Source organism: Mauremys reevesii, linkage group 1 (assembly GCF_016161935.1).
Source record: "Mauremys reevesii isolate NIE-2019 linkage group 1, ASM1616193v1, whole genome shotgun sequence".
Taxonomy (NCBI): Eukaryota; Metazoa; Chordata; order Testudines; family Geoemydidae; genus Mauremys; species Mauremys reevesii.
In genome coordinates, this window is record NC_052623.1 from 160715651 (window position 1) to 160737139 (window position 21489).

At 41.2% G+C, this 21489-nt stretch overlaps 2 protein-coding genes across 6 annotated transcripts in view; one reads left to right on the forward strand and one right to left on the reverse strand.

Moving 5' to 3' along the window:
• The window catches only part of UBASH3A (ubiquitin associated and SH3 domain containing A), a 30803-nt gene extending 12355 nt beyond the window's left edge, over positions 1-18448 (reverse strand). For 4 of the 5 annotated variants that reach the window (XR_005592604.1, XR_005592605.1, XR_005592603.1 and 1 more), the window contains exons 1-6: positions 17188-17367; positions 13465-13518; positions 11133-11319; positions 7832-8030; positions 5232-5401; positions 3950-4158 (exon numbers count right to left, since the gene is read on the reverse strand). Coding sequence is in view for 2 of the 5 variants with exons in the window: in XM_039519658.1 (XP_039375592.1) it covers positions 3950-4158; positions 5232-5401; positions 7832-8030; positions 11133-11319; positions 13465-13518; positions 17188-17300 (932 nt within the window). In the remaining 3 variants the exon portion in view is untranslated. Of the gene's footprint in view, positions 1-3949; positions 4159-5231; positions 5402-7831; positions 8031-11132; positions 11320-13464; positions 13519-17187; positions 17368-18341 lie in introns of those variants that run through there. The other variant, XM_039519656.1, reaches the window with a different exon arrangement.
• A 1231-nt stretch (positions 18449-19679) lies between these two features.
• The window catches only part of TMPRSS3 (transmembrane serine protease 3), a 29945-nt gene continuing 28135 nt past the window's right edge, over positions 19680-21489 (forward strand). Inside the window, exons 1-2 of the mRNA XM_039541823.1 lie at positions 19680-19697; positions 20868-21012. Coding sequence (XP_039397757.1) covers positions 19680-19697; positions 20868-21012 — 163 coding nt within the window. The remainder of the gene's footprint in view (positions 19698-20867; positions 21013-21489) is intronic.

A 21489-nucleotide genomic window follows, 5' to 3' on the forward strand; every position in this document is an offset into this window, starting at 1 on the left:
AAGCAGAACATAGGCCAAGGGGCCGATCTGTATTGTAGAATATTTTCTTCTAAAATTCATCAAGATTTTTAAGTTACACAGGGACCAAAAACATCTGCAGCCATAATCCTTTTATTTTATTGTTCCTAAGCCCTCTAAAAATAACTCACACCAAATTTGGTATGAAAAGTGTTCCTGGGTTGAGGCTTTGAATGCCAAATGTCAGTGTAGATTAACTATAACTGAGAAACAATCACTTATGTATAAGACACAAATTGGTCTCTGCACTCATGAAAGAGACTCATGAACTCTTGAAATGATAGGACAGATACTCCTCTTCTGTGACACAGGCACAGGGGAACTCTGGTGAGTAAATGCAACAGGGAGCATGGGAGTGGGAGAATTTACAGTTCCAGTGCATATTTATCCCCTACCCTGAAGACAATGGAAGCCCTCATGCAAAAACTCTGCATGCTAGAGACCCTGCAGTTTGAGGGATCATACCAGGGCAGCTGGAGGGCACAGCTGTAGTGAGCATTCTTCAGGGTGTGTTCCCCCTCTAACCTAAGATTTGCTAGCAGAAATTCCTGAAAGATGATCCTTGTCTATATTTTAATAGCTCCAAAAGATGTGTTCACATGAGAACTTCAGCTATAGAATCTCCAGCATTTTTCTATGCCTGGTCTCTATGGATTTCTCCATCTTATAATATGCTGAATGAAGACGCATGAAAGAACCCGGATTTTGTTTTCCACTAGCATTCGGTCCATGTCACAAAAATTGATTCTAAGATATCCTGCCAGACCTTCCTGTACAATAACATTTTGCATTTCATATAAATATAAATGTATTTGAAACTGATAATTTAAAGTCATTCATGCAGATTCAGTGAAACTATTAAGTATCTAAATATTGTTATTATCATCGAGATGTAATAGTGCCACCATGGTTAAGGTTGGGTTCTTTTTTTTCACTTAAAGCAGGGATTCAGCCTCTTTGTTTTATATGAACAATACAGTACATCTTCACCAAATTTCCAGTACACAATCTGTTCAGTGATATAAAGTTTTCTATGAATCTTAAAAATGTTAATTAGCTTGAGTTATAATTAATTAAATATCAGCCATTTAAGAAAGTTTAGATTTTGTGTCTCAGTTTTTCAGATATCTCTTGCCAAACCGATTACTGATTTTTGGTGCTTGAACATTGGCCCACTTGTACATTATAACAGCACTGAAGAGAGTGGTTACTTGTAAAGTTTATTATTTATTTTTCATTTATGGAAAATATTTATCATAATGTTTTTTCTCCATCACAATGTTAGTTGACGACAAATATTTTTTACTTCAAAGGAATTCCCTTGAATCTCAGTTTTCATTTTTTAAACATATGTTTTCATTTCCTATGGTTGTTAATAAAATCTTAACCCCCCCCCCAAAAAAAAAGAAAAGAAAAGCCAACAACAACCCAGTGCTTTAGTCACCGGCTAGCAACATTACATTTTTTTTCACCATCTAGCAGTGGCTCCCCTTTCATGAAAAACAGGGTCTCTTTGAAAGTGTCCCGGAGCCACTACAATGTTGGAGATCCTTTCTAACATTAAAAAACCAGGGAAATTCAGACACAAGAACACTATGGTGTGTATCAGCTAAGGCAGGGATCGGCAACCTTTCAGCAGCAGTGTACTGAGTCTTCATGTATACACTCTAATTTAAGGCTTCATGTGCCGGCAATACATTTTAACATTTTTAGAAGGTCTTTCTCTATAAGTCTATAATATATAACCAAACTACTGTTATATGTAAAGTAAACAAGGTTTTCAAAATGTTTAAGAAGCTTTATTTAAAATTAAATTAAACTGCAGATCTTATTAGTTTAACGTGATCCTTGCCCTTGCTTTTCCTTGCTGAGTTTTCCAATGTCTGGTGGGATGTATTTGGATACTTTAAGCTGCACACAGGCTTCTGAGTGATCAGTTGTTAACTGGCTGGAACCCCAGATCAGCAGCTGAGGTGAGAGGAGCTGGCAGCTGGTAGGGCTGAGCAGGGTTGGAAGCCTGGACCCTGTCTGGTACGGGGCCTGCACTGGAACTCCAACTGGAAGCAAGGTGAGCGTGGCTGTGGTGGGGACCCCGGCTGGCAAGGGTCCAGCAGCCGGAAACCCAGAGCGGCAGCAGGCTGAGCGGGTCAGCCCGCCAAGCTCTGGGGTTTTGGGGTTGGGCTGGGCATTTCTGCGTGCCCCCGCTCTGGGGTTTCAGCTGCCATCTCCTGCTAGCTGGGGGTCACAGCCTGCTGCCAGCCTGGGGTTCCTTTCGCCAGGCCAGCAGCGGGTGCTGAGTGGAACCCCGGCTGGCAAGCGGCCAGAAGCAGGAACCCCAGAGCAGTGGCGGGCTGACCCGCTCAGCCTGCTGCCGCTCTGGGGTTTCGGCTGCCAGCTCCTGCCAACTGGGGTCTCAGCCCGCTGCCAGCCTGGGGGAAGGAACCCCAGGCCAGCAGCGGGCGCTGAGTGGGACCAGCGGTGGGACCCCGGCTGGCAGGAGCCAGCGGTGGAAACCCCAGAGTGGGAGCGGGCTGAGCGGGTCAGCCTGCCCAGCTCTGGGGTTTTGGGGGTGGGCTGAACATCTCTGCCAGCCCCCCTCAGGGGTTTCAACTGCTGTCTCCTGCTAGCTGGGGTCTCAGCCCACTGCCAGCCTGGGGTTCCTTCACCCAGGCCGGCAGCGGGTGCTGAGTGGGACCGGTGGTGGGACCCTGGATGGCAAGGGGCCAGCAGCGGGAACCCCCAGAGCGGTGGTGGGCTGAGCGGCTCAGCCTGCCCCATGTGCCATCAAAAATCAGCTCGCGTGCCACCTTTGGCACGCGTGCCATAGGTTGCCGAACCCTGAGCTAAGACTTTGTGTGTACGTGTTTTCACTAAACTGTGTAGAAGCAATACTGGGGTATGTGTGTGTATGAGGTAGTCTGATGTGTTTGTGTGTTGTGAAGAGTTTAGGAAAGGGGGAACTGGAAGGCTGACATCCTTACTGCGGCAGATTTAAGGCTGTGGTGCAATATTTGTGACTCACAATAGTTATTCTAGAAATGAGGAGTCTCTCCTTAGGTGGAACAGTAGAAGGTAGGTACTGTCAGATGCCTTAAATTTTCATTTCCTTCCTTATGAGGCCTCGTGTCATCTATATTTAACTGATGTACAATGTACAGTTATTATGTATGAATTTAGACTGAGGTAGTAACCAAAATATCCTAGATGTTTTCCAAACATATAAGCCGACATAGTTCTTGCTCTGAAGAAAATTAAAGATAAAAAACGAAGGTGAAATATGGGGGAAAGGAGACATCCCACACACAATGTGAAGATAGGCCTGGTCTCTAGTTCTGTTTGTTTGTTTGTCTTTGTTTTGTTAAGTTATGGAGGCAGAGGTGGGCTATAGTGAATGGCATGAGAGAGAGAACTAAAAGACAACAAGAGTAGAAAAAAGAAAAGGAAGGAAAAGAGAGCTCCACAACTCATCCACACGCTGTATAGGGTCAAAATTAAACTTCCTGCAGCGTGGCTTAATTACAAATAAACTAATGACAGAATGACATAAATTCCAAGCTCAAACCTTCCCCATTCCCCAACCCCCCTTCTCCTGTTTCCTCCTTGAGGACTGCTGTTGCTCACTGGCTTACTCTGTGTAATTGTGGATGCCACACTATAAATGTGTACGCTGCATGGTATGTTGTGTATCAGACCCTATGCCAGCTCTGCCCAGAGAACCTCTCTGACCTCCTTATTTCCCAAGTAGTGTTAAGGCACCCACTTCCTGTAATGGGTAAGCAAGAATCGATCAGTATCTTTGCAGGGTTCCAATACCTACCAACAAGGTGGGTCAAAAGACCTCTATCCCTGTGTTATAGTATACAAGGGAGTGAATATAGAACAGTACTATGCAGGTACATCGCTGGAAATTACAGAGAGGAGTTTTACTAACCTGTGTTTAACCCAAGTATCTGACTCATTGGCTTTTTCTGTGTAATTTTCAGGAAGAAATCCTCTGCAGCCAGTCCGGTGCGAGGTACCAATCACCCAGCCATCACTAACATCAGATTGTTGTGATCGGTCAACATATATCAAATCTCCAGTATTCAGCATTAGTTCATCAATGTTCTGAGGCTTGTATTGGAAGAGTGCTTGCAAGATCTGGTGGGGGATTAAAAAAGGAAACGTCTTCAAATGCATGTCAGGTCTTATTTCCAGAACATTAATGTTATAAGTGATGGAGCATTTCAGAGAAGAGCTGCTCAACTGTGAGCCATAAATTGTTTCTCTGTTTTTTTATACTGTAACTTATTCTTTAATGACATTTTTCTTTATCATTGAGAAAAAGAGTGTAGTGGACTCTTACAATATATAAAAATAGACATTTGTTGTTCATAAAAATCTTCTTTTCTGTAACAAGTGTAGAATAGTTTAAAAAAGACAGAAATATTTGTAGGTATGTTTTCCATAATTTACAATTATCTGGCATATGAAAAAAAACCACACTGTAAGTTTCATAGTATTGCACGCTGGGCTGTTATCTCTTGTCTAATACTTAGATTGTTAGATCTGTGGGGCAGGGACTGTCTTTGTGATTGGTTTGTACAGCTCCTAGCACAATAGGGTCCTGGTCCTTGACTAGGGCTCTGAGATGCTACTGTAATTCAAGTAATGATATGCTGTACTGATCTGGTTGAAAAATGGTGAAAATGTCATGAAAAAGTTTAGACTTTTTAATGAAAGAACTTCATTGAAAAGTTGAAAAATGTTGACCAATTTTAATCAAGAATCATTTGAGCAGAAAATCATCAGGGATATAGTCATGCTCTACATTAGGGTATTCAGCCCTTACAGGTTTTTCCAAGGTAGGTACGGTCAACTAACATATTTTTACTGTTATGCAGTGATCTTGCCTGGAAGAATGCTGGTACTTTCAAATACTTCTTGCTTATTTTCTGTCTTCTTATTTTCACACTCCATAATAGTCTAAAATTACATTTTCCTGTTTGAGTTTGGAATTAGATCTGATTGGTCTTCATATCAACAGCCATACAATGTCACACAGTTATCTTCCACTGATCTGAGAATACAATTTTTCAGCCAAAAGAAGCACCTTGCATTGTAATGTATACTGAAACTATGAGTTATGCATGCATATTTTTCTCATGAACAAAAAAACCAATCTGCTTTTAAATACATGACTACAGAAGACTAAGTAATGTTGAACGCTGTACCTGGTAATTTACAAAGCGCATATCTCTAGAATACAGAGCAGCTGTCCACAGGCAGCTGTGTCCTGGGTTGATAGATTTGGCCAATTGTTCCAAAGTCTTTTGATGGTGAGGATAAAACTTATGAGCCAGGGTAAGGTGCAGCTGCTTTGTGCAGGGTTTCACGTGGCAATCTAGGAATAAAATAATAATCCTATAAGGTCACAAAATGAGGTGACGTTTATCTAGGCTGTTTATTTAGCACCATGAAGCAGAATTTTATTCCATAGACTTCTGTGCAGTATATGAAACAATGTAGTAATCAAAGGCAATCTTTCAGACTATTACACTATTTCCAAGTGAACATTCTTAATCTGGCGATGTGCACAGTTCACCCTTGCTCCAAAAAAAAAAAAATCATTCTTTCTGGTTCACCAATGAATACTCCCTTATTTTCTTCTACAAAATATCACTTCTCAGAAATGAAAATACCTTCAACCAAATCCTGGTGTTCAGCCATCAGCTGGCGCATAGTCCACTCAGGCTCTGCAGTTAAATATAACTCCATGGACCCTGAGAGAGGTATTCTCTCTCTCTCTCTCTCTCTCTCTCTCTGATGCAGCTGCATATAGTGACTACCCTCCATGGCCCCATGACAAACTCCTTTGCACACTTGTCTCCTCTCCTTTCCCTGCAACTGTCCTGACTGCCAAACGTAGAAATCAGAGTGCTGGAAGATGACATCTGGGCATAGGTGATGGACCTAGGGGTGCTGGGGGTGCTGCTGCACCCCTGGGCTTGAAGTGATTTCCATCATATACAGGGTTTACAGTTTGGATCAATGGCTCTTAGCATCCCATTATATAGATTGTTCCACCATCCCTGCATATGGGGAAGCAGTGCCTCCCAGTTAGGGTAGCAAGCTGAGTGAGTGTGAGGAGGAGATGGCATTACAACTTGGAGAGAATGAATTGGACACATGGTCAAGAAGAGGTTGATTAGATAATGGCTTTGAAACAGCCCCTCCCCCCCACCCCGAGCCCACCTTTCTCCCTCCCATGAGGAAACAGTTTTGGGGTGAAGGGTTCCAGCTATCTCTTTCCCTTCCTCATACCCGAGCAGTACAGTGACTGGAGCTCTAGGCCTGCAGTAACCTCTGGTATCCCAGAGCAGGAGAAAGGAGGTCAGGCTCTATGGAGATTTCTTGGTGGGAAATCCATGGCTCTTATCTGCAGAACACTTGTACGCTGGTGTGATGAGTGCTAAGGAGAACTCTAAGACAGCCAAATATACAGATCGATTCCCTCTTTAACCTCTTTTGTATCAAGCCTTATTGCACTGATTACTGTCTGAATATTATATAAGGCTATCTATAGTACTCATCACTGTAACATCCAAGCACATCCCAAAGCTGTATTGCAAAGTCCTTAGTGGATTTCATGGAGTCTTCAGTTCTTCTCCCTTCCCCAGCATACGAAACCTTGCTTTGAATATATCCCTACTTTCCCTCTTCTTCTTATTGCAGGGTAAGATGGACCCAGCATTTGGTCCTTTGTCTTTCTAATTACACTTACAGCTGCTTAAATGTACTCTTTGGTATTCTTAGCAATATTTATTGATTTGATCTGTGACATCAGTGTAGTAAACTTCTATTTCAATATTTCATATCTCAGACATGCAGTTGTCAAGGATCACTCCAAAGCACAGGTCCCTGAAGGGAAATCTGTGATTCAGTAACAAACCATGAGAGCTGACTAGTCTATGTGGGCGTTGCAGGAATTCCAGACATTTACAGATCTGTTTGGATGCCTGTCTTTCTTCTTGCCTCCCTTTCTTCACAGCATCACCGTAGTAACCTGAACATCACCAAAAGCCAAAGGGCCCATCACCTTCCCACACTGCCGTAACTAAAGTATAGTGCTAGAGGATCTGACATGATAAGGCTTTGGTTGATGTATTCCTTCTGGACTCATTTGTTTTCTCTTGATTTTCCTCCTTTCCTCATCCATGATCATAAAACTTACCATTATCCTAAATTATGTGCCAGGCTTCAAGTTAGGGGTGGTGAAGTTTTATACTCTCTGTCCCTTTCCATTTTGGAGGCTCAGAACATTAATACTTCCAGTGTTGCATTAATTTATTTTTACAAAAACCCCATGACACCTACTAAGGTAACCCCTTGACCTGAAACTGCAATGCAACACTGAACAGACATCAAGCCTGCCTCAGAAACCATGGAGATGACCACAGTTAAGTGCCTAAATAGAGAGATATACACAGTATATATATTTACAGATAATTCTACTCAGTAATTGCCTACGGAATGTTACAAAGTGAAGGCTTTGCTTAGATTTCTCAAAGATAATAAGAACACCATGAAGTATTTTTACTAACTGCCATTTTATGCATCTGGCTTTTGGGCAAAAGAGATATCTTAGGCTAGTACATTATGTCTGCTGTGTAAAATAAGCAAGAAAGCAGGGCCCACTTTCCCCAGGCATGATTTTTTCAAAACTTTGGGGCAGGATGGTTGCATGAAGCGAACAACAGAATCTGATTGGAGCCCCATCAGAAATTCAGGAGATACTTAAATTACTACAGTTTCCAGTTGAGATTGATGGTACCTGCCAAGATTGAAGCCTCAGTAGCAAAAGCCACAGCAAACTCTTTGATGACATTTGCATGGGCATCATTAATGAAGAAACCAAGGTAGCTGACAGACGAATGTAGTGATAGAGAAATGGCAGGTGGGAACACATTTAAAAACCTGTCACCAACTTTCTTTAGGGCTTCATGCAAGAATTCCACTTTCCGATCTTCACACTAAAAGAAAACATATGGGGAGCATGCATTACAAACAATCAGTGGCATCCACTGCCTCATAAACAATTCCTGCTGGATAATATCCAAACTTTAAAACCACTACCATAGTTCAGTATTAGTTGGCACTCCAACTGGCAGTCACAGCAGAAAGAACAAGTACTGAATATTCACAGAGATTAAATTACTTTATTATCCCTTGAAATATTCCACCTAGAATAGGGTTGAGATACAATATGTGGAAGCTTGAAAATGCTGCGCCCTATGCATACTTTCTGTGGTTAATTCAGACTTTTACATCTGACATCTTTCAAGAGCGCTCCATTCATTACAAACTAATAAATGTTTATTTCCTATAAATGTTATTAATGGCCAACTAGTACCACAGTGTTTGACATTTTGCTATGAAACTTGTTCTCTTTATTTTGTACTCTCAACAGCATTATAGAGTGTGAAATTATAATGAATATAATTTGTTTCTCCAACTGCCCCATCACTGCAATTTCCATATTGCTTCAATAGATCTCTGACAAAGCTAATGGCGAAGTGCTGCAAGGATGCTAATGTGCAATTTCGTCAGCAATGAAAGGTCTCTAAAACGTTTACAGACCAATATAGCTTTACTCACACCATTCTTCCACTGAAGTGTACACATTGATCCTTTAGCGGGGAGGCAGCACCTCATTATGCTGTTTAAGACTCATTTTGTAGAGAATATCTCCATATTCATAGGGCATATTATTTAGATTATATTATCTTTAGATTCAGAAAACACCCTGATCACAGGTCAAATTTTCAAAAGTGCCTAAGTTACTTAGGAAGCTAAGTTCCATTTTCAAAACTGACTCAGGTACTTAGGATCTTAAGTCCCACTGATTTTCAGTTAGGCTTTGTCTACACTGGAACTTCGTCGGCAAAACTTTTATTGACAAAAAGTGCCAATGTGAACAGCGCTTTGTCGGCAGGAGCACTCTCCTGCCGACAAACAGGGCCGCCCAGAGGAGGGGCAAGTGGGGCAATTTGCCCAAGGCTCCGGTCCCTGCAGGGGTCCCACGAACCCTGGCCAAGAATCCCTTCCCTGGCTAGAGGCACCTTTTTAATTTTTACTCACCCGGCGGTAGTCCGGGTCTTCAGTGGCACTTCGGCAGTGTGTCCTTCAGTGTTGCCGAAGATGCGGAGCTAGTGAAGGACCCGCCGCTGCAGACTCGGAGCACCACCCGGTGAGTATGAGCGCCGCAGTGGGTGGTTCCTTTTTTTATGTCCACTTCCTGCTTTGCCCCAGGCCCCCTGAATCCTCTGGGGAGCTAGGGTGACTAGACGTCCCGATAAAATCAGGACTGTCCCGATTTTGAAGAGTTTGTCCTGCATCCTGACCAGAGTACGGTTGGGACGCCATTTGTCCCAAAATTTTGTTTCCTGGTCTTCGGCGGCAATTTGGCGGAGAGTCTTTCAGTCGCGGATGGTCTTCGGCGGTATTTCAGCGGTGGGCGCTTCTGTCTTTGGCGGCAAAGTTTATTACCCGCCACCGAAGACCGTCTGTGACTGAAGGGCTCTCCGCCGAATTGCCGCTGAACTCCTGGAAGGGTGAGTGTAAAAAAAAAAAAACAACGCCCCACCCTCTCCGCGGCAGTTCTGATATTTTCCCCTTAACATCTGGTCACCCTATGGGAGGCCCTGCCGACAAAGCTGCTGCTGCTCGTCGGGAGCAGAATTTTTTGGCTGGCAGGAGAGCTTTCTCCTGCTGACAAACAGCAGCTACGCTGTGCGCCTTTTAGTGGCTTGCCTGTAGCGGCAGAGCCGTGTCACTAAAAGCTGTGTAGTGTAGCCATAACCTTAGACTTAGGCTACTAACTGCCAAAGGACAAGATACATCATAAAGAATGTAGACATTGTAGACAACTAGTGTAGACACACTGAATTATATTAAAGCAGAAAACAGTTGACTGTGTGTATGTAATTACTGCGACTATCTAATATGCAGCAGTTAATGCACAAAAATTCAGTGCCAAATTATTACCCCCCCTCCCTGTGTAGTTTAGGCTTTACAAAGATATTTTGGTGCCAAAAGCATCTAGGTGAATTTCCTGCTTAGGAGCTTTTGAAAATCCTGTGGGGGTAACTATCTGCATCTTTAGGTACCTAAATATGTAAATCTGTCTCTAAAGTACTTTTGAAAATAGGATTTAGGCTCTATTTTTACTCCATGGCAATACAAAGGTATAGAATGCAAGCTGTGATGGGCAGGAAAGCAAATGCAGCACCAGCCAAAGCAGGGAAAAAAAGCAAAGAGAACCAACTTTTTTTCTATAGCTATTTTTAGTATGTGGAACTTTCTCAACAGTGAACTGAGAGCAACTACTGTGCTTCCAGTCAGCATCCAAAAGCAGTGAGAAATGAATGCACAGAGGATGTTAAATAGATGATATGTCTGAGGGTTTGTTTTTCTGTGCACACTGCATATGCAACACCTTGCCTAATTTGCATGCTCAGAAGGCAAAAAGAGATAGTACTGACCACTTGCACATGCAAATACATGATTTGCAAACACAGCCATGTTAGCTGCATGAACAGATTAGGTGTGCAGTTGCACTGACATATTCATACATAGAGTTTAAATGATCAGACCTCAAAAAAGCCTAAATCCAGCCCCTCCGCTCTCATGAGACTTAAGAATCTCCCTCTAATCCCTACTTTCAGTCCATAACATTTGTTGGCCTGATCATTCCTCAATATCCATCATCCGAATATTTTTATTGATATTTGTAAATGTAGAGGGGAATAAATGCAATTACCTTAGCCTGTGTCCCAGCATACTCTGTGATGGGGTACTGTTGCTGGGTTTTCAAAACATGGCATTTATTTGAACACACTGACCTTTGCATATTGAATCCCTCATTCATATAATTTTTGCACACTATCATTTGTTCTCCTACTTGCATACCGAAAACAATCACACCTGAGTTTTTACAATTATGCAAGGAATTATTAGTGCAAAATAATTGTAAGAGCAAGTGAAAATACATGATCAAGAGAGCCCAGATTTCAGTCTTAATTTTATGTTAGCCCGTTTTTTGTGCTCAATGGAATTGTTAAAGGCTTTCTTACCGTAAAGAAATCACAAAGAGTTATGTGGGGGAAAATCTCATGGGCTTTGTTTCTCGCACATTGGTTCTTGCTCTCTTTCCAAAATTCCTGCAGTTTGTCATGCAAGGGTCCAGTTGGGCACAAATAGAGAGCATATTCCTGAGGGATTGGATCATCCAAAGAAGGATCATTACAATGAGAGTGCAACCTGAAATTGAGAGCGCATCGCACAGGGTAAGTTAAGGCACAATTGTGTACACATTCCTCCATCGCTCTGGTGAAGACATCCACAATAAAAGTAGAGAAAGAAAAACAAACAGTTGCTACATGAGCAGAAACTCATAATGAAATAAGAACAGATTAAGACTAGAGCTGGTCAAAACATGTCCCTTTGTGATATGTATTGATGGGATGAGGTCTTTTGGTTTTTAAATGAAAATTTTCAATTTTTTTTTGAAATTTGAAAATGAAAACATAATTTTCAGTATTTGAAAACAGAAAACTTGTAGTATTGTTTGTTTGATTTTCTCCCCCATTTTCTATTTTGCCATTGGAAAAGGAAGGAAAAGGGGCAGGGGAAGCAAACCACCAAAAAATGGGAAAAAAAATTGGGAGGTAATTTTGAAAATATAGGTTTAAAAAAATCCTTCAAAAAATTGGCATTTTTAATCATCTCTAGTTAAAACAACAAAACAAAACACCCCCACCAAAAAAACAAAAGGAAAAAGAAAACACATCAACTGAAATTAATAAATCATGCTCTAATCTGTAACAAGTCCTTTTGCTTTGGGAATTGCAGCATGATCTGCTTCTGATTTTTTCAATTCACAGCATGAAATAATTTTGGATGGAGCTTGTTTTGTAGCCTATGTTGAACTGGATATGTGCTCGGATGAACATGCAATCCACCACTTGATCACCAATCTGGATGTCAGAAGTAATGCCACATATCAGCATGTTTTGCAACACATGGACCTAGATCCAAAACATCCAGAACCACCTTCCTTGTGGTATAAACTCTAAGTAAAAGTCATAACGTGTGTCATCTCAGCCTTGCTGGAAACACAGCAAAGAGGAATATACAATAATGCATATTTCAATTGTGCAATGTTCTCATTCTAAGCCTTTGTATCTGGATGATTAACTGTATTTGCCTTACATCGCCCCATCTGGAGCAACATCAGTTGCTTTGTAGGAGGCATTGCTGCTGCTGGGTGCTCTTTTATATCTCTTCTGTGTCTCACAAATATCAGCAGAGAGCGTGGGTTTGAGATTTGACTCAGGTCTGGTCTACATTTAAAAATTAGATTGACCTAGCTACGTCACTCAGGGTTGTGAAAAATTTTGTGGCCCAAATACTGTTGCTGGGTCAAACTAATCCCTTGTGTGGTCGACAGAAGGATTCTTCTGTTAATGTAACTACTGCTTCTCAGAGCCGTGGAATAACAACATCAACGGAAAAACCCCTTTCCATTAACGTAGGAAGCATCTACACTGTGACTCTCCAGTGGCACATCCGCAGCGTTGGAGCTGTGCTGCTGTAGGGGTATAGTGTAGACATACTCTTAGATCTGGGATTTAAATTGCAAAATAAATCAGCATCAGCAACATCTCCGTACTCCATCATCAGTGTCTCGGGCTGGAGAAAAAATTCAGATGACCCAAGAGTAGCAATTGACAGTACCCATGGTCATGCTTATCCTGGATTCTTATTTTTCAAAACTGGAAACTCTTAGCCATTCAGCTTGATTTTATAGCCTTTTCCCACCTGGAGTTGTGTTCCCTCCAGTCAATGCCTTTTAACTTAACATGTTCCAAATTCCTTTACAACTGTAATCTCTCAGATCTTTAACACCTCCTTTTCTATTTTTGCCTCACAGGCTGAGCATCTAAACTTTCCTCTCTGATCTATAGTCATCATCCAGTTCTGTGAGAGGGAGAGGTTTTTGTGCACGAGTGGAGGTGTGAGAAATTGGAGACATTTATTACATAATGATTCTTCACAATCCTCCTGTCTTTGACGATGTCAAAATTAGGTGATCATGACAGCATCCATCCCCCACACCCACATGTTCTCTCACATTCCATAAAATAGAACCATCGTCTAGGAAGCAGTAACTCTGCTCTTACTTTACTTTGCACTCTGTGCAAATAATTTTATGCCTACAAGAAACATGATTGAATAAAACTAGTCCCATAAAGCAAAATAAAGATGAGCTCAGATTTGATTTCATTTTTACCATGAAGTCTCCTAAATCCAAATCCAGTGGGGAAACAGCCCATAAGCAACTACATTTCATTCGGTTTCATGTGAAAGTACTCCTGGGGGAACCGTAAATTATTTCATTCTTACCATTTTGAAGCCTCTTCTGCTGTCTTGTGTCCAGTAGCAGCCAAAGCTTTTTGCCTAAGGAAAATAAAGTGGATTCACCAGGAGAAAGGAATAGATGCAGTAAGACAGCAAATTCTCCTTTGAGTTCTGGAGACTTTTCCTTAATACACTGTATAAGCATGATTTGTACTGAATATGGGCCCACAGTGTTATTAGAGATGGGGCCAACCAAAATCCCAGCTCCAAACACTATAGTGGGCAGAACCAAAATCTTAGATCCACACTCTTATACTTGGGATCTGGAAATCTGGATCCAAATTTTCCCAAAGGAGTCAGTGTTTTGTTTCTGCCCATTAGAGAGACAGATTTGAGCCACAAGTTCAGGGATTTTGGTTCAGGTCTGGCGTTTTGGTTCAGGTCTATCTCTAATATGTAATTACTGTTCTATGGAACCAAATTGTATCCAAATTCAGTATGTTTTTCTGTCAGGACAATATGTTCCTGCACATACACATCTTTGAGACCAAGAGTTGAGTTTCTTGGGGTGGGGGAGATGAGAAGAAGTCCAGCAGAGGAACTGGACATTTCAGCCTGGCCACTATTTTAAAACTCACTATGACTCATGTATTTCTATTGCTACATCCAAAAGACAATATTTGCTACACTTGAAACAAGATTTTCTGCCTGTTGGCGTCTTGAAGCCAAATTTGTAACATTTAATTCCCATCTGTTCAAGTTCTTATACTGCATCCAGCCCTGTGATATCTGTGCACCTTCCAGCAGTGCATTAAACAGTGTGACTGGTCTCATGTACTTTGTTCTGTCTTCCTCACCCCAGGGAGAAAATTGTATGTGGATTTGTAAATAAATAATTAAACACATTACTTACGTGCTGTGTCCTTTTATTACTGAAGGCCCAACATGGCCAAAATACAACTCTTAATCTTTCCCCTCAAGCCCTCCCCGCTACTTTCTTTCTTGAGCACTGTGGACACCACCACAATCCTTCCTGTCACTCAGGCCAGTAAACTGGGTGTCAACTTTGAATGACTCAGACCTGTCTCTAGGACCTTAAGTCCTAACTATGTGCAAATCTTGCTGATTCTTTCTGCAGGATATCTCTACGGTATGGCCTTTCTCATCCGTCCTCACTGCTAACACTCTCGTCCAGGCTCTCATCATCTCGTGTCTTGATTACTGCAATATCCCTCTCTCTGGCCTTGACAAATCCAGTCTTACCCACTCATATCCATTCAGAATGCTGCTGTGAAGATCATTGGTTGCTTTGACCATGTCACCCCTCTCTTTGCCTCCCTCCACTGGCTCCCCTTTCTCCATAGCATCACGCATAAGCAGCTTGTTTTCACTTCCAACGCCCTTCACCAGCTATCCCTACCCCACCTATCATCTCCCATACACTATCAAGAGGTCGACTCCTGCCTTCTCTTTGCCAATGCCAGCCTCCATCAATTTTCAAACGAACTTTTGTTCTTTCTCCCATGCAACCTCCAACTCTTGGGAATGCTCCCGGTCAACACCTTCAAAGCCAAATCATTGTTCTCCTTCATTTTCCTCCTTAAAACTATCCTTTGCCATTAGGCTTATAAAAAATTGACAGATGGCTAGGCAGCTGGGGTGCTGAGACCTCTGCCTATCATACCAAACCAGCATTCTCATTTTCCCTTGTGCCAGTCTGTATTTACCAGTTGTCTCAGTTCATATTAGGACTGTAAGCTTATTGAGGCAGTGACTGGGGTTTTTTTGTGTTTGTATAGCACCATGCATGGTGGCATTCTGGCTTATGACTGGGGCTCCTGTGCACTTCCACAAAGCAAATAATACACAATAAGGCAATTTAATGCAAAAATGGATCCTATGTCTACAAATCTCTCTTAAACAAAAAGCAGAAGAGTTCTTAAATATATATATTTTAAAGTACTGTTTTAGAATAAACTACCAGATCCCTGTCTGGAAATGCTAATAACAATTAGTACTGTATAAGCCTGGAGTTGGGGGTTAATGTGTTGCTGAGATTCTGCCTGATTCCCATTTACACGAATGCACCTTTAAACTGCTCAGATGTAAAGAGGCCTTAGTGTAAAAGAGATTATGGCACTGCAGCTCTGAATCATGTAAGATTAGGCTATTTTATGATATTTCTAACACAACCTGGTTTTGGCCATGCCAGGAATGCTGAATGGCTGAAATCAGGAACTGAAAACACATGCAAAAGTTTTAAAAATAATAACCAAAGTTTCTAAGCTCAGAAAGTTGTTCAGTTCAAATTTTAGGCAAAAATCCAGGCTACTTTATAAATGTTATACAAACTTGCTCAGCCCTTTGACTGTTTATCTAACTGTTTCCTTTACACTAGAAAGCACAAATACACTCCATAAGTAGCACCACTGTGCTTTAAAGAATTTAGACCTCAGAGCCAAACATTTTCAAAACTGGCCACTCATTTTGGGTGTCTCAGTTTTGGGATGCTTGATGGGAGAGACCGTGAGCCAGATTTTCAGAAGAGCTGTGTCCCCAAAATTTCAATTGACATTAATGGGAGCAACGAGAACTCAGTACCTCTGAAGTCAGGCCCAAGGTGCCTAAAGTTGGCACCCAAAAATAGAGGGCTCTTTAGAAAATTAATTCAATACTTTTGATACGGAACCTTTTCAGACATAGTTGCTTCACTGGTTGGTTTTATTTTCAATAAGAAGCCAACATAAATAATATTAAAAATCAGGTTATGAAGATGTATTGTAGTCAGTTTTAAACTCACATTGATGGATCCTTATTTCACACTCTCTCTCTCTCTCTCTCTCTCTCTCTCTCACACACACACACACACACAGATGTTAAAGAATTTGCAGGAAAGGGAGTAAATTTTTGAAGGATGAGATTTTCAAAGGCACATAGGAAAATTAAACTGCCCAACTGCCACTGAGCTGAGGCCCTAGATTCCCCCATGTCACTTTGAAAATCTCACATAAAATGTGCTTATCCTATCTGAAGATGTTTGGGAAACAAGTCACCTTAATACTGCATTTTTCTTTAATGCAGAGTCAAATTCTGCCCACAGTTACACTGCTCCCGCATGGGGGTTGCCAATATAACTGAGGACAGCATTTGGCGCTTTCGTATTTTTCATGGAGATACTATTTTCCCTTCTCCCCTTTGGCATGTAATTTTTTAACATGATCTTAAACTGAGAAAAATTCTTTATGGAATAAAAAGAGTAAAAATGATAGTTGTGTTGAATAGTTTTATATGATATTTATAAACAGGAAAATGATGTCTTGTGAAAAGTAAACCCTGTCTCTAATATCCTACATGTGGTAAGATGCCTTGGCTGTGTCATAGAACCCAGCATAGGCCAAAAGGTGTCTTTAAACTTAACTATGTTCCAGCAAAATTGATGAATGAAAAATGTGACTTGTTTTTGGTAATACTGTGGGAGATAACTGAGTATGTCAAGTATTTAACAAGTTTTACAGTCTCTCAACACAAAAGTGGATAGTTTTTAGATTTAGATATTAAAAATGGATGCACAGTAGGTTCTTTGTAGGGTAAGATCAATACACCGCAAAATGCTATAAATTAAGCCTAAGCGGGATATCTTATCCACATACAGAAACATCTGTGTCAAGCAGTTGTCTGTTTTCTCTGTTAAAAATGAAAGCTGTCTATGTTCAAATTTTTATGAGAAAATTCTTTAATATATTGAGGTAACTTAAAAATACTACTCACGCTGTATGTGCAGGGAATCCCATAGATAAGAGGGATTCCAGTAAAGCGCAGGTGCTTCTGTTTTTGACTTTGTTCAAGACCTTCGAATATAGTTGTGTTTCAGCCACTGCCATCTCTTCCACTCCTCTTGTGAATGTATGTTCAGTACAGGCAGAAATTAGTAGAGAGAGACAGAGAGAGAGGGAAGGAGAGAGGCTGCTAAGATAAAAAACCTCAAACCCCTTGTGATCTTTTTCACAAAAGCTGATATCCTGTTTTCATAGCATGTTAGTCTTTGCACTTTTACTTTAGGGTGGTTAAAAGGCAAGAAATATATGCAGTCTCTGTCTGCCTTCTGTAGACTGTAGCAAAATAAGACTAACCTAGTATATGTCCACAGTATAGCACAATGCATAGTCAGTGCAAATTTGCTAATTGCAGGGAACTGAATCTCTCACTTTCAGATCACCATTTTAAATGCACCCCAAGGCAGTAATGAGTCAGTGAGCATGAGCTGTTGCTATGCATTGGTTGTTCAGTGGCATACGTGAAATCAGTTGGTGGTCTGAACCCGGGTCTTAGTGGACACATTTCCACCTCACAGAACCAGCTCCACAGCTGGGCCCCTTGTTGGCATCCCCATCAAAGAGGCTAAGAACTGAATGAGCATGGAGGCTGAAATATGATTTCTCCTTTAAAGGTGGCCCCTTCAGGTCAGGTTCAAAGCACGTAGGTTAGGCAGTATGGGAAAAGTTGTGCTTCCACAGCCTGTGCTGCTCTTGGCAATAAAGCACTAAGACCAATGATATACTGGATAAACTAAAGCATTCCCTTGATGACCCAGCAGCAGGGAGAAACAGTATGTCAGATTCTCCAGTTTACACACTACAAAGCGAGTTTAAAATGGCTAGAGATTGCCCAGAAAAATTCCCCATGTGAGGGGAATCTCCACTGAATCTCCCCTGCCTCCTGTGCTGCTATGTCCCTCCTGGCAGAAGGGGTGGGGGGCAGGGTGTATATCAGGGCTGGGAGAGGAAAAGGTTTATCAAGGAACAGGAGAGGGCATGGTAAAGCAATCCTTTGCTATGCCTGATTCTCCACTGCTGTTAGGTTCCTGAGGGCCCTTATGTCAGTTGAAGATGCCTCCACACCTCACCCGGGAAACTTTAACTTACCTCAGGTCCTAGTGGCTGAGATCAGGGAGTTGTGACTAGTTCCCTAACAGCCTCCCCTCAGGCACAGTGGGGAATCAAACCCAGGTCTTCCAAGGCTGAGCTCAGGGCAGCCGAGGGTCAAACCCACGATCTTGCTCAGTATGCGAGGAAAAAAGAGAAATATTAGTCATTTCCATGTGTAGATAAGCCAATTCTGCTTTCACTCCTGCCTCTAACTGAACACAGCCTGAACCTTTTTGATCAGTTTTCTATCTTTTTTTCTTTTTTTTAATGCCTCTGCTTCCTAATTCCTGCAATGATCAGAAGCAGAACTGCCAAAATAAGGTAATAAAAGCTGTTCTTGTCACAAAGCTGTCCTGACTAAGATGAGGAAGTATCAGAAATATTGTACAACCTTTTCTTGTAAGAGTTCAACTCCCATCTTGAATAGCCAAGTTTGAATAAGATTCCTCTGAAACTTTTGAGATTCTCCCATCATTAGTAAATGCCACTAACCTACTCTAAAATATTAGCACTCTCATTAGGGAAGCGATAGTCTCTCAGTAGCCCTGTCTTCACTTATACATACCAGCATGGCTCTTTGGCTTGCTTCACAACCTCCTGCCCCCCCCCCCTCAAAAAAAATGCTCAAAACAAGATCATGACTATACTGTTATTCTGATCAAGATTTTTCATTTCAGCTGCTCCATGAGCTTCTGAGTTTAGAGCAGGTGGAATTTTCGCATTGGCTCAAGTGCACAATTTTCAAAATTATGGAGGTGGAATTCTTTCATAGTTAAAATGCAGATCTATCCAGGGAACTATCTTTTGGTTTGCTGTTTGCCTCATGCCTGGTGGGTGCATTTAGCAAAGAGCACACCAAATTCACAAAGAGCAATGCAACCAGGTAAAGGGCCTGGTTTGCCAAACTGACTAGGTTTGAGGGGTTCCTTCACCAGAGCCCAGAATTCTGGCACATGCTTTTCTCCAGCCACTTTATTTAGTATAAATGGAACAAGCAAGCACACTTGTGACTTAATCTTTGGAGAGTTTCCTCTCAGACAGGTTCATGAAAAGGTTTACGAATACCACGATATTACCTTACCTGATTACACTGATTAAAAGGGTTGCTGAGTTTTTGCCTTCCTGGTATCCATAGCTATGTCATCCTAGGCTACCTGATATCTACGACCAGGTTGAATTACACAGACTACAGTAATAATGTCATTTGCTACAGCGGTTGAGCCGGCAATTCTGGGTGGTTTGATGAAAATATTTCCTGAGTGGACTGGTTTAACAACTAGATTTCCCTCTGGCTTACTACTATAATGAAAAGAGAACATATTTTTGTTTTTAACCATGATGTCTCAAGAAGAGGTGAGTAACACCCTCGGCCAGGGTAAATAATGATTCTCTAACATTTTGTAACTGTATGTCATGTATCTTAATGCTGTTTTATTTCCAGAGCAGCAACACATGTAGCAATGAAGGTATTCTTTAGGTTCAGAAATCATTTGCAGAAGGATGCGCTTTCCTTATTTCTGCCCTAAAAACAGCAGTTTATATAATGCCTCTTGACATTTTTAGTTACCAGGAATGTCTATTATATCTGACAGAATAAGAGAAAAGTTGTATTTTGATAGGTAATGCTTGCTAGATGGTGAAAAAATATTCTATGTTCCCTAAAAGTTAGTGGCAAAGCTGAACTATACTTTGTCTAAGGCAAAAATTTCCTGGGCCTGACATTCTGGATTTACAGCATACTAGCTCCTCTGACTTTAATGCATTTACTCTTGATTTATACCAGTGTGATTACAGAATCAGACCCACTATGTCATTGATTGTACAGAGCCTACTGGACCACATACTGAAGTTTTTTGTATCCTATCTGTACCCTATACCTTCATGTTAATTTTAAAACATAAGGTTTATTTACCCAGAATTACATTTTAATTTCAGTTTGTGATCTGCATACAACATTCAAAGGTTCTTCAGCATAACGTAAATGGGAAGTCCGACAGATCAGAGCAGGCTTTGCACAGTTCGTAACTTGGACTTTCCTTTACAGTACTTACAGTAGTAATTAAAAAGCACCCTGTGGAAAATGCTTTGACATTTAAAGAAGAAACTTGTCAGAATTTCTTGATGTGGTGAATGAATTACTCTAAATAACTGTGGTTATAGGCAGACTCAAGCAACATTTTAGTTTCAGTAAATTGCTGGTTAATGCTTGCTAATTTGCGGTCCATTTGTGCAAGTTGCTGAGTGCCCCGACTCTCACTGAAGTCAATAGGAATTCCGTGAGCTCCTCAATAACACTCAGGAGGTGCTCAGCATCTTGCAGGTTGAGGCCATTTTTAGGCAAACAGACAGCAGGCCTGGAAGCTGTCCCTGGATTTGCTTTGTATCAGCTGTTCATTCCAAAAGTGTGCGCAAAGCAGGGCCCCGCAACAAAAAAAAATCATCACCAGTAGACAGGCATTGGGGGTGGTATGAGGAGAACGAGTAGTTGGTTTTAAAAGTGACTTCTGTTCTTTGTTGGTCCAGGTACTGGAGACTAAACCCAATACTGGAAATCCTGAAATCACCTCTGTTACTGAAGACAAATTGCCAGTAGCTGAAGTTCATTTTCTCTACAAAAGATTTTTCAGCATACAACAAGCAAAAGTAGATCCCGGTGCAAATGGACTTGGTAGGGATTCTACATACCTTTGTAATGTGTACAGTCAGGGGTAATCAATGATTTTTTGTCATCATCCAAATTTATTGGTGAAGGTCCAGACTCCAGAGAAAAAAATAATAACAATGATAATAATAAGTAAATAAAAAGATTTCAGGGTCCTTCCAATAGCATCTGGCTGTTCAGATTTGGCCTGTGGTTTGCCTATTGACTACCCCTGGTTTATGTAGTAATTTAGCCTTGCAAAACTATACTTACACAAACCGGGTACATTGTTTTTATTAGTGAGAAAGTAGCACTCATTTTTTTTCACTAGCTTCCTCATGGTGAGAGTGGGTGAGGACATTTTTTGCCTGGGCGGATATGTTTCCATGACACTTTTGCAAGTCTGCATTATTCATAAAGTTTCATCCAGGTTGTAGATTATTTGTTTCTTACTTCAGATATGACACAATTCTGAATGTTTTATATTAAACCTTCCAAGTCTGG